The sequence below is a fragment of the Somniosus microcephalus genome, chromosome 2 (genome assembly GCF_052327205.1).
Source record: "Somniosus microcephalus isolate GS21.2 chromosome 2, FLI_Smic_1.0, whole genome shotgun sequence".
NCBI classification, from domain to species: Eukaryota; Metazoa; Chordata; class Chondrichthyes; order Squaliformes; family Somniosidae; genus Somniosus; species Somniosus microcephalus.
The window spans coordinates 208,148,513-208,162,068 of NC_140988.1; the positions used below are offsets into that span (position 1 = coordinate 208,148,513).

The window sequence follows — 13,556 nt, forward strand, 5'->3', positions numbered from 1 at the left end:
AATAAAAAATTATCTTTATTCATGCAGTCTCCATGGTTGTTCTTCTTAGTGTTTGTTGGCTTCGCCGGCTGAGGGCTTGCGGAGCGGCTGCATTCATCTTCCCTCATGGCCCCTGGCCATTCCCTGACAGGGGGCTTAGAAGTACCGTGTAATAAGGTGGCGTCGTGCGGCCCTTGGCCCTGGTCGCTCCCTCCTGGGAACGTACTCCTGCTCCTCCTCCTCCTCCTCCTCCTCATGCTCCTCCTGCTCCTCCTCCTGAGGTGCAGGTCCAACGTCAGGTGGCAGTGCCTGAGTCCTGTGGATAGCCAGGTTGTGTAGCATGCAGCAAACCACCACAAATTGGGAGACCCGGTCCGGCGAATACTGGAGAGCTCCTCCGGAGCGATCAAGGCAGCGGAACCGCTGCTTGAGGACCCCAATAGTTAGCTCGATGATGTTGCGGGTGGTTTGATGGCTCTCGTTGTAGGCCTCTTCAGCAGCGGTCCTGGGCGCGCGGAGCGGGGTCATGAGCCAGGTGCACAAAGGATAGCCTTTGTCCCCGATGAGCCATCCTCTTGGGGGAGGCTGTGCCTGGAACATGTCATGCACAGTACTCTGCCGCAGGATAAAGGCATCGTGGCTGCTGCCTGGGAAGCTGGCATTGACTGCCATGATGCGCTGCTTGTGGTCACATACCAGCTGCACATTCAGAGAATGGTAGCCCTTCCTGTTGCGATACTGCTCGCCATGCTCCAGAGGGGCCCGCAAAGCCACATGCGTACAGTCAATGGCGCCCTGCACCAAGGGGAATTCCCCGAGTCTGGCAAATCCCAATGCGCGCTGATGCTGGCTCTCGAGGGCCTTGGGGAAGGAGATGAATTGGCTTCTCCTTCTGAACAGTGCTTCGGTCACCTGGCGGATGCAGCGATGCGCGCCATACTGGGAGATGTTTGCTATGTCCCCAGCAGCGTATTGGAAGGAGCCGGTGGCATAGAAGTTCAATGCCACCGTCACCTTCACTTCCACCGACAGAGACGTCCTGCACCTGAGCTTTGGCCGCAGATCTCGGCGAAGCAGGTGGCAGATCTCTGCAATCACCTCCTTTCGGAATCGGAGCCTTTTAACACATCGCGCGGCACTCATGTTTAGGTAGGAGCGCTGCTGGCGGTATAGCCTGACTGGGTAAGGCCTACGTGGCCGACGCCTGTAGCCCCCTCTGCCTCTAGCCAGGGCTGCCCCTCTCACAATGCGTCTGCGAGCCCTACGGACATGGTGCTGCAGCTCCGTGTTGGCACCCCATGCAGGCCCCATCAAATCCTGGCAAACAGTCTAATTTCCAAATGGCCACTTGCAGCGCTATGGCCTGAGTCCAAAAATACCTGGCTCTTGCTGCTTGAAACCAGTTAGCTATCCTCCTTGTTGTGTCTCCAGAAATGCGTTGCACAAGACTGTTTTCTGAAAAAAGGCTGGCCTTTATACTGGAGAGGACGTTCCCTTTAATTAGCGCCCCCCGGGGCCCGCGCTGGTTGTGTTGCGTTCCTTTTTCCAAACGCTCCGGCCGCCCGCCGCACAATGGGGTGGTCCGACTGAAGTTTGGAATCGGGGCGGCCAAAGGGCGTTGCACGAGGATGTGACATCATTTTCTGCGCGCGCATCCGGGCGGGCGCTAAACTTTGCGCCGGCGCTAACAGGCAACTTAATTTGGGGCGGGGCGCAAACTGCGCTGCGCCCGGGCGCTACACGCATAGCGCCCGGAAATCACTTCTCTTAAGGCGCTAACTGCTGGCGCAAGCGACTGAAAATCTAGCCCGAAGTCTTTGTGATCTGTAAGGCTCAGTACCAAATCAGACAGTACACTTATCCAGTGATCCATGAAAGAAATAAAGATCCTGGAGCCAAAGTTGAACATCTTGGATAGAGCCCATGAAGCACCCTGGTACATTGCTGCCGATGAGAGTAGTTTGACCAGTAGTCAAAGAAGGCAGACGACTATATATTTCAGCAAAGGCCCAAATGATCTGAAATAAAAACAGAAAATGCTGGAAATACTCAGCAGACCAGGCAGCATCTGTGTAGAGAGAAACAAAGTTAACGTTTCAGGTTGGTGACCTTTCATCAGAATTGGAAAAAGTTGATCTGGTTGCTCCTGGATAATATCCTGATAATAGAATTATTGAGTTAATTAACTGTCTTTAATTCAAAAGCAAAATACTGCGGATGCTGGAAATCTGAAATAAAAACAGAAAATGCTGGAAATACTCAGCAGGTCAGGCAGCATCTGTGTAGAGAGAAACAGAGTTAACGTTTCAGGTTGATGACCCTTCGTCAGAACAGCGAAAGGTCATCGACCTGACATGTTAACTCTGTTTCTCTCTCCATAGGTGCTGCCTGACTTGGTGAGTAGTTCCAACATTCTCTGTTTTTATTAACTATCTTTAATTTCCTTGCTTGATAAGTATAAACAAAAAGGAGAGGTTAGCATCTAAATTCCTAACCTATTGATAAACTTATACGTTGACTGCTCATATTGTCAAATATACAGAGAAATAAATTGTATTTGTACTTTGATATGAATTACTATTTTAATACTATTTTGATTAGTACTTGCTGTTTTAAATCAATTCATTCCTCTGTCATAATTACATTGTGTATATCAGTGTACAACAGTTCCCCATAGTAAAGACTGTGCTATATATTAGTGGGACAAAGCTATTCAAGAATTTTAAATTTGACAATGAACTAACCAACAGCTCTAATGTCCCTGAAGAAAAAGCCTTTAATGCAGTAAAACATCCATAAAAGGGCTTTTAAATTACATTAGTTGCTAATGACACATGTATTTTAAGCACATTAAAGCAGAACTTTATTATAAGCCACTCTAAAAATTGTGGAACAATGTTTCTATGACAGTTTTTGAATATTTTGTTAAAAAATGCATTCATGCTTAAAAGCTGATTGGTGAAAATTTGCAGTCTCCCTAATTTTGGCTTTAGAAGTCTTGGTGTGGGTTTTAATTTTAAAAGCTTACTAAAGCTAATACATAATTTCATGGAAATATCTTGCAATATGATACATATCGCTGTATGACATGGCTGACTCAGCATTGCTTGACCAAAAGTAAACTTATGATAGTACACTGATTTATTACCACCTGAATGTCACATAGTAATGCTACGAGTGTAACTTCTTTTACAGTGAACAGCAATAATGATTTATGCATTAGTTAACCTGGGTTCCAGAAACAGAAAATCTTGGAGTTTTTTTTATTCGCTCCTGGGATGTAAGGCCAGCATTTATTGCCCATCTCTAGTTGCCCTTGAGAAAGTGGTGATGAGCCGCATTCTTGAATCACTGCAGTCCGTGTGGTGAAGGTACTCACACAGTGCTGTTAGGGTGGGAGTTCCAGGATTTTGACCCAGCGACAATGAAGGAACAGCGATATATTTCCAAGTCAGGATGGTGTGTAACTTGGAGTGGAACTTGCAGGTGATGGTGTTCCCATGTGCTTGCTGCCCTTGACCTTCTAGGTGGTAGAGGTCCCGGGTTTGGGAGGTGCTGCCGAAGAAGCCTTGGCGAGTTGCTGCAGTGCATCTTGTAGATGGTACATACTGCAGCCATGGTACGCCGGTGGTGGAGGGAGTGAATGTTTAAGGTGGTGGATGGGGTGCCAATCAAGCAGGCTGCTTTTGTAAAGGAAATAGCCATATTTTAGAGAGATACACCATCCTATGAACAGATTTCTGATATTATTAATACATGACATATTTAAAAGGTTTAAAAGGCTGGAAAGCATCGGCGACACAAGCTGTGTCAATACAGGCTTTTGAGATAAGATCAATTGTTAACACAAAAGTTGTAAACACCACACAAGCTTTTGAAATGGGAATTGATTGTTAATACTGAGACAAAGACCTTATTGAAGAAGCAAGGCTTGCTTTTGAGATGTCTGCAGTTTGAAACCAACACAATAGCAATGCCCAAGTAAAGTGTTAAAAACTTACACTTCGAACAGGAACACAGAATATTAAAAAACTATGTGCCTTTGATAAAAGTAACATCAAATGAAAGACAGGAAACATAAGTCAGTAATATAACCAACTAAGATGGCTAGGAAAACAAACACCCTAGTTGAAGTGTTTTTGATTTACATGTTGTAAAAGATACCTACAGAACACTTTGAAAATATGACTTCAATAGATACACCAAGCAATTACATTGTGTTTGTGTTGAACTTGGAACACATAGGAGTCACGGCGTCTGATAATAACCAGTGAAGCCAATATTAAGAATTGAATGGAAGATAAAAATTACATCAAAGAGATAAATCTGTTGTAGCCATTTTATGATAAGTTTTGAAACACCTAAACAAAAGACAGAAGTCTGCAAGCTAACAGCTGAATTGACAGTAAGAATAGAAAAGAAGTAAACAGAAAGAATGATAGAGGTAATTAGCTTACATCAGCAGAAAACTTCAAAAGATAAACCACTAAAAAAAGGTATAAAAATAGAGCTTTTCAGATGGAAAGTCAGAAGTTGCTGGAAAGGGCAAGCGATTCTCAACTTCAGAGGCACGCTCTGTAAGTTTTTAATTCTTTGAGACTCGGGGATCAAAAAGGTACTCTTATTTGATTTTGGTGGATATTCTGGATTAAGAAATAATAAGAAATGTAAAAATGTACGAAGTTAAGATTTGAGAATAAGGATCTCTGAGAATAAGAAATGTAAGCTATTTGTATATTAAACTGTTAAAGTCGCGATTACTTCACAAGCTGTTAACTGAATGTCGGTTCTTTAATAAATGTATATATTTTTAGAATTGTCTCAATTAGTATTTCTGTATCAAACTCACGAACTCAATCTCTGTATATTCTTTTGTGAGGAGTTGCAGAATTCTGGGGGGATTTCCGGACCCTCATAATATCCAGAAGGTTACAGTCTAGTTAAACTTATTAAAAGTGCTATCTGGAGGATGGTAACATCTTCAGTTGTTCCTTTCCTTTAGAGAGAAAGATAGCCTGGACCTTTAGACCCAATTAAGCATCTTATAGAATTCGGCTATTTCTAATCCTATCCTATCCGGTGCCAGTGCCGAGGTCGATGCCTGGTGGTCCATCCAGTTTTATTCTTATTATTGTTTTTTGTAGCGGTTGTGTAGAACTGAGTAGCTTGCTGGGCCATTTCAGACGGCAGTTAAGAGTCAACCACATTGCTGTGGGTCTGGCATCACATATAGGCCAGACCAGGTAAGGATGGCAGATTTCCTTCCCTGAAGTACATTCGTGAACCAGGTTGTTTTTTATGATACTCTGATGATTTCATGGTTACCATTACTGATGCTAGCTTTTTTATTCCAGATTTATTTAATTAACTGAATTTAAATTCCCCAGCTGCCGTGGGATTTGAATTCACGTCTCTGGATCATTAGTCCAGGTCTCTGGATTCCTAGTCTAGTAACATAACCAGCAACATGCTGCTGTTCCCTATGTTTAAGTACTAATTTGGCAGAAAGAACCCGATCAACGTTGGCAGCTGTATTGACTTCTTTTCAAACTGCATTCATGGTTTGGTATTCCAGCATCTGAAATTCTTAATGCAAATGGAAATACTTCCAATCAAAATACTCATTATTCCAAGAAATATAATGTAGAAGACTGATTCTAAAATCCTTTCCAAAATAGATTAAAATGAATAAAAATAAAAATACCTCAACCTTTTAAATAGGTATCTATTTCCCAGATTGATAGCAGAATCAGCCATTTAAGGGGAATGCTTAATCAAATCAATCATGCAATCAATCACACTAATAGAAGCCACGACCTGTTGAGTTAACTGATTTTAGCTGGGGCAGGAGCTGGAGCACTGCAATTGGCCTGAGTGACCCTGAATTAGAGAGAGGGAAAAAGCAGCCAGGATTCCCATTTTATGCAGTGGTCCCCGCTGGAAAGTGTGGATGTGTAAGACGTCGGGCAAGAACAGCGCTTGGTTCAGCCGCAATGCACTCTGATCAAATAACTTTTTGACACTGAAGTCTGGATTTCCATTAGTTCCAACTCCTGTGCATCATGTGCAATTCCCCATGAGTGGAGGATGCTGCTGGCACAAATGCCCGCCTCAAACAGGTGGGAGCTTAATGAAAGGGAGTTTTAATTTCCTGTGCATTCCAGCGTATAGGACATTGGTTTTAAATGAGGAATGGGTTTTCAAGGTTGTTAGGGAAACAGTTGTGAGTGGTAATTGATTTTAAAGGTACAGTAAGATAATTCTGCATTTTAAAAGCTGTTTTAAGCATTTTCTTCATATTGGTGTGGTGGGGTTCTGCAAGTCTTTGGGTTCTCACAAGCTATGTGCAAAATATTGTCTATTTTATTTATTTTTTGCCCCAGCACCAGTATTGGCACCAGTAGAAATTGCATTTATATAGCTTCTTCCATGACCTCAGGACATCCCAAAGCACTTTAAAGCCAATGAAGTACTTTTGAAGTGTAGTCACTGTTGTAATGTAGAAAACACATAAACCAAATTGCGCACAATAGCTTCCCACAAACAACATTGCGATAATGACCAGATAATCTGTTTTAGTGATATTGTTTGAGGGATAAATATTGACCAGGACACCAGGGATAACTCCTTTGCTCTTCTTCGAAATAGTGTCATGGGATTTTTTACATCTGCCTAAGAGGGCAGACACTGATATGTTGAAGTAACACTAGAATATACGAGGAATGAGGGGTCATTTGATGAACGTCTTGAAATATTGTGGCTTTTTTTTCACTGGAATAGACAAAACTAAAGTTTTCTAAATTGTAAAGTTTTGAGAGGTGAAAGATTATTTCCATTGGTTGATGAATTGATAACAAGGGGACCAACATTCAGGATTATCATTGGATGAATGAAGGAAAAGTTAGTAGTTATTTCCCCATACAGAGAATTATTAGAACATGGAATTCTTTAGTGGCTACCATGACAAAGACAATAACCTAATTTTAAAAGGGAATTGGATATGCATTTGAAAGGGAAGAATATAAAAGAATTCAGGGAAAGAGCAAAGAAATAGGATTAGAATAGATAGCTCCATTTGAAGAGCGAGCACCAGTACAGGCATGATGGGCCAAATAGCCTCTTTCTGTGTTGTAAATTCAATGGTTCTTTAGTCCCGGATCAATCTGTAAGACAGATTTCTGTCGAAAAGGTAAAACAGTTGCAGAGAGGGCTCCAGTCTAAAATGACCAGTCACCCAGCACCCTGAATGGGGAGTCAGCGGCATACCTCTTTGCAAAGGGCAAGAATCTGCATTAAGCAATTGGTGCTGAGTAATCTGATATGCTGAATATATCAAGGTGACTGGCACATGGTAACCTGTCCTTCTACCAAGCAGAAGTCAGATGTTTGTCATTTAGCTGATTAGGAAACTGAGCATTGGCACAATAGCTGCTCAAAGGTAATGGAAATTTTCATAGATCCAAGGCTCAGTACCTTGCACTATTGGGTTACAGTTGCTGATGAACCTCTGCACCAACAGCTGGTTATTCAATGAGGCATCTGATATGTGTCCACGCTGTTGTCAGGAGGATAGTGGTTATGTGCATTCATACGCATTATGATGAGTTGTGCTGCTCAAAATGACAGTTGTGAGGCATTCGTTATCTTTACTGTGTGCATAGCGAGGGCTCAAACTTATACTGGTTTCTGCCTAATGATTGGCTAGTAACGGCGGGAGGGGAATGCTCCAAGAAGACATGGAAAATTGGAACTGAGCCCAACCTCATCGCAAACTGAGGTAAACAGATACCAGAGACGGGCAATGTTTTATCTATGGATGTGAGCAGCACTGGCAATGGAGTGCTATTGCCCACCCATAGGGCTCCAAGTCAACCACATAGTGTGGGATTGGAGTCATTCATGAACCAATTGGGTTTTTATAGCAATCTAGCAGTTTTCATGGTCAAATTTCTGGTACCAATCCACAAACATCCAAATTCAGTTTCATAAGTTGTTTTATACAATAGCACACGAACATTAGCCGATAGATTTGGGGGGAAATACTTCATTATGAACTGAAAAATTTCCACCACCTAGTTTATGGGCAGCGTTAAGGAATAATGTTATAGCTGTTTGCAATGATTTAGCTGGTCTACTGGTTGGAATGTGACTGTTTCAGAGGTGACAATGTTTATAATTACAAGAGTTTTTGTTTGTTCGACAGTTTTCTCTCCTTCCCATTGTTTTCCTGTAGCGAGAATTCACAGATGGGTACAAATCCATGGGCAACAGGAAACGTTCAATGTAATTCCCAAATGGCAACCTGTGAGCGTGGCAACCATCAGACAGGGCAGCACTGGTAGCTCTCAATGTCTCCCCAGCTGCAATCTCTACTGTGTATGCGCGATGTGGACCGTGATAAAAAAACATTTCAACGAAGTCTGCAAAAGCATCATCATTGAAAAATGTTGGCTTACCCCACATTACACTGAAATCTTTAGTATGGGTAAGTTCAAATGTTAACATTCTGACAATGATAGAAGAGAGCCAACGTTTTAAAATTGGTATTCCCGAATGAGTATCACAAATTGCTAAAATAAAACATCTCCAGGTGCATGTGCGTTTGAGCAGGTTGACAAACGATTGTATGAATAGGTCTGATGGTATTTGGACGAGGGCAGACAGGGATAGGTTTGAACACACAAGAGCAGTCTACGTCCATAAGAGTACAGCTTCATTATTTAAAATCACATCTTTGATTAACCGATCTACAGATTATTTTTCCATGTAAACCTTTCTAATGTATTTTGTTTCCAGTTATCTGTAAAAGAGTGGATGTTCCGTTATTTTCCCGTCCAACCTCCGACAATGACAAAATTAATTAGAACATTGTTTCATATTCAATCACACAATCGACAAATTCCTAAACGATATTGAAAAATAAAATTTTGGTTAGAAATAGTTCATCATTTGTTAGGAAAATGAATGAAGTCAACAGCATGAGTGAGGGTCTTTATACATGACTAGACCACACACATTGAGCTACAGGACAGGCCAGTTCATGGGTGGTATATTCTAACATTTTGCAAAGGCAACCGATCCAGTTTTGTACACGCTGCTTGAAAAAATTAGTTTAGAATTTAGATCGGAAGGGAGAGGAGCTAAAGCAGGATTCTTAACAGCCTGCGTAACCCGTCAATTCTTTCAGCAGAAACATTCTGACCTCACGTTCAACGGTCAGTTTCGTGCCTGTCACTAATTGTGAACTTCAGAGTTCTCCTGCATTTATAAGATCTAATATTGCCCATTAGGATCAGTACATATTCCTCCGTTTTCCTCGGATTTTGTTATGATTTGGAGCTGAAGTTTCTAATCCTGGTTTAATAGTCACGGTGACTGTTACTGTCCTCCCGGTTTCAGGTACTATCATATTCCCTGGCACTACTGAAATGCTGATTCCCTTTATTGACCACCTCAGTATATGTCTTAGTACTACGTTCAATTTTTTTCCCTATGACATTTAATTCAAAGCTGCAAAATGTGTCCTACAGTTCTCATTGATTACATTTATTAAAAATTAAATTTCACTGGAATGTGAGCCGGAGATGAAGAGGTTTCAAAGAGATCTGAATGTGAATATTAAGTGCTCTGGATGATAGATGTGGCTCACCACAGCTGTGCACCTGCTGGGTTCACATGTGGCTTTGCTGCAGCTGATCGCATATATATCGCGTTACTGCTCAGCCAACCCTCAGTCTGCTCTGAGATCCAGTATCTCCTCACTCCGAGAGGTTTACCGCTCGCCCAGCCTGCTCTGCTCTCAGCGATCTGGCAAGCGATCCAGGTGACCTTCTGCTCACACATCTGTGCATTGCTCGCTTATCTCAAGACCTTCAGCGATTGTCGTGTTGCTGGAGCCTTCGGCTGCTCTCCCAGCTCTGGGCATTCTCCAGTTTGCTTCCAGAAAGACCCAAAACAGACACTTCAAGCGATCGGGCTACTTCTCACCGTTCTGCAACTCTATCTGTTCTTAGCAATCACCCAGACAGCGTTTATCTCACTCTCTCTGGTCCGGCTTTGATCTAAATCTCTCCGGCGGAGGAGGAAGAGCCGGTCACCGTGGAGACGCTGTGTGTGTGTGAGAGAGAGATTGGTCAGCTATCGATCAGAGACTGTCGACAACCGGCAGTTCCGCTTTGCTGAGCCGAGTTAGGGGAGAGGAGCAGCCGCTCGCCCCCCGGGACTGGCCGCTCCTGCAGCCCCCATCGCGGGGAGGGCGAGCTGTTTGTATTTCCCTTTTAAATTCTTGCAGAGAAGCGCGTTTCTCTGTTGCACTCGAGTGAAAGGCTGCTGAAAACCCTGTCGCTTTGAACAGCCGCCTGACTCTTTCCAGGAGACAGAGAGATTGTCTTGTGAGGTGTTTGTTTCCTCGCTTCGTTTGAGCTGCACTTTGTGTTTCTGGCTGTTTTCAGGGAAGCAGTTTGCAAACCATGAGGTGACCGGACCGCGCTCACCCATCGGCTTGTATTTAGTATATTAAAAAACACTTTACAAAAAGTTATTTCTAATGTCAAGAATTGGATTTCTTTTCGTTTTTTTGTAGTTCTCATGATTTGACAGCAGAAACAGCCTAAAGAAGCTGAGCGAGTGCGTTCAGGTTGAGCGGACAGTCACTAAATGTGAACTGAAATCTGGCCTGAATTAATTTGAGCCCCAAACCGAGTCACCAGGCTTATCTTTGGGTGTGAATCCCAAATGATGTGAGATTGTGAACTGCTCCTTGTGTTGTGCCTGGGCTTCGGGGCGTGTTGAAGCGAGCGCTCCTGCGGCTCTCGGATGGCGGGCGGGCGGGCCGCCCGGGCGCTGCAGTCCCGCCTTTAGCCGCTGACTGCCACCGCTTGCGGACTCTGTGCATCCAGCCTATCGCTGCTGTGGTATCCTTCACTGCATCTTTCTCTCCCTCCCCAAGATTTTGCGTTTGGTGTGTCCCCCCTTTTCTTGCGGTGGATATGTTGATGTGGTCGGTGCCAGGCTCCAGACTGCCCTCTCCCCGGGACTCGGCGCTCCGCAGGGCGGCACTGGCTGGAGCAGTGGCCTCTCTCCCCCAGCATCTCCCGGGCAGCCGGAGCATCAAGGTCTTCATCAGCTCCAATCCAGAAGGTAAGAAATCAACGTCGACAAGCTTCGCTCTTTCAAGCTTATACTGTACTTGCTGCCATTGCTCCTCCCCTTCAAAAAAAAGTTCTTCGTTAAAGTTTAAAAAATCAAATGTGTCAATAGTTTTATTTATAGATGGGTATATTGCTATTTTTGAATGGTTAAGTTTGGGATAAGGATTAATAGTAATTGTTTACCTGCTAACATCATCAGGTTTAAGTCACTATTGTAAATATTAGTTAAATCTTTAGGTTCTGGTATCAAAATGACATTCATTGCTCCTACAGAACAGAATTTCAATATGTTTATGGATTTAACTAAATCACATTATGAAGTATTTACCAGCATAGTTTTGTTTTGTATAATATACTTAAATTCAAAACTTTAGTAAATCAGCTGCTGAAAATAATGTGATTTATGGTAAAATTATATTATTGGTACTAGGAATTTTAATGAGAAACTCCTTGAAGATAACTTCATTAAGTATATAACTGCATACTAGTTGTGTTTGACCTACCTCAGTCAGTCACTGTCAACAAAGCTGACAGTTTTGCTGAGTGGAACCCTTTCTATTTATAAATGCAGGAATTGTGAAAGGTTATGTGTACTCGCGGATGTACATGGCAGGGGACCATCCCTACAAATTAAACAATTCCACCTCCTGGAGAATACCGTCTTCCGCCTTTCCAGTCTTCTCCATGGCTTCCACTCAGTCTTAAAACTGTGACCACAGTTTTGTGGCTTTGATTCTTACCCACAGCAAAGCTGATTGAGCTTGAAATCATTCAGTTCATTCATGGCTGATAAATTTATCTTCAGACAAGTTATCGGGTAAATTGGCACTTGATCACATCATTTGACCCAATCCTTTCTAGGAATCAGGGTCAGGCTGCAGAAACACTCAGCTGCTGTCTGCTGCTGCTGCCCATCTGTACAATGACATCCCTGGTAGGCTGGCAGGAGTACTATTTTGCTTCCAATTTTTCTTAACAGGACATATTTATGTTTGACTATTATTAACGCCACCAGTAATTTTTTTTAAATGATTCAGTATCTTTTTTAAGTAGTTTTGAAATATATTTGTGTGATTTAATATGGATTGGAATGTAGGCACGTATCTTTGGGATTTTAACACATGAAACACATGCAAAGAAAATGTCATGATGTCTGGTATTCGAGGATATTTGATGGGAACAGGGTTGCACTGCTTATTACATGAAGATGAGAGAAATTGGTATCCTTAATAAGTGAAGAAGTCATGAGTGAAATATATAGATCTGTTTCACAAGTACTATAAATAGTGTTCCCATTTCATATTCTGTTTGTACACTTTTTTTTAAAGATGTGTCATTTGGCTAGTTCTATGTTTGAAATTTCATTGAGCATTCTTGCGCTTGCAAACACAGTGGTCTGTAGACAATGTGCTAATGAGGAGAGTTGTGCAGCATAAATGTTTGTGGAGCTGAGTGCAATTCAGAGTTTGAGAGCAAGAATGCTGTTAATTTTTCCAGATGTTTGAAAGCACGAATGTTGTTAATTTTTCCAGATTAAAGTGGTTAGTTTTTTTTTAGAAAATCTATTTAATTGAAGAATTAACATCTGCAAGTTAACATTATGAAATGTAGATTTAAAGCGTTGATAATGTATTGAGAATTGCGTAGAAGCTTTGAATAGTTTTTGTGCTTAAGATAGGGTTTCTTTTCATTGTGGTTACAGAGGCTCAAGGATTTAAGCTGATGCAGAAAAAAAGTTCAACATCTGCAGTTTGGTGCTGTTATGTTATCAATAATCATTTTTGGGGAGAAAAAATACATCCACCCTCATTGTATTTGATAGATTTCATAATCAGTTGGAAATTTCCAAGAGCCAGTTGTGTATGATAGTCATGAGTGACATGTTTCAGGATATTTTAGCCATTTTTCCACAGAAATGCAGGAATTGGAAAAAAAAAGTTGCTTTTTTTTTTAAGCAAAGTCTATTCCCACAGGTTTTTTTTTTTTAAAAAGGATGAAAGGTGGTTAATACGCTAAATGGAAGTTGTTTACCCCAGATGCTAAACAACAAACAATTCATCAAAGAAAGCATCTTGCACTCATTGGGGGTAATTTTGACATTGTGCAATTTTGTAGTCAATGGAAATAAAGGGCTGAATTTTGCCAGCACTCAGTGTGGGTTTGCTGGCAGGTCCGCTGTCAAAATTGAAATGATTGACAGCGGTGTAAGATTTGGATCACAGGTCACACACAGATTACCCAAAGGGTCTTAGGAATTGTAAGGCTTTTTATTAAAGAGCTACAGTTTAAAGCATAATCACATGTTACATGTGGTTACGATAAGTATAATAGGCATACAACCCGTGACTCGAGAGCGATCTCCGACTCCTGAAGCGGAATGCCACGACCGGACGGACAGATGGTTAGATGCCCGATGAGACAGCATGG

At 42.1% G+C, this 13,556-nt stretch overlaps 1 protein-coding gene across 4 annotated transcripts in view; it reads left to right on the forward strand.

Moving 5' to 3' along the window:
* Window positions 1–9,516: 9,516 nt before the first annotated feature.
* Window positions 9,517–13,556, forward strand: part of nwd2 (NACHT and WD repeat domain containing 2) — a 230,675-nt gene continuing 226,635 nt past the window's right edge. For 2 of the 4 annotated variants that reach the window (XM_085968441.1, XM_085968432.1), the window contains exons 1-2: window positions 9,517–9,802; window positions 10,928–11,118. In XM_085968441.1, the coding sequence (XP_085824567.1) occupies window positions 9,618–9,802; window positions 10,928–11,118 (376 nt within the window). In that variant the 5' untranslated portion in view covers window positions 9,517–9,617. Of the gene's footprint in view, window positions 10,454–10,927; window positions 11,119–13,556 lie in introns of all 4 variants that reach the window. The other 2 variants (XM_085968448.1, XM_085968460.1) reach the window with 2 other exon arrangements.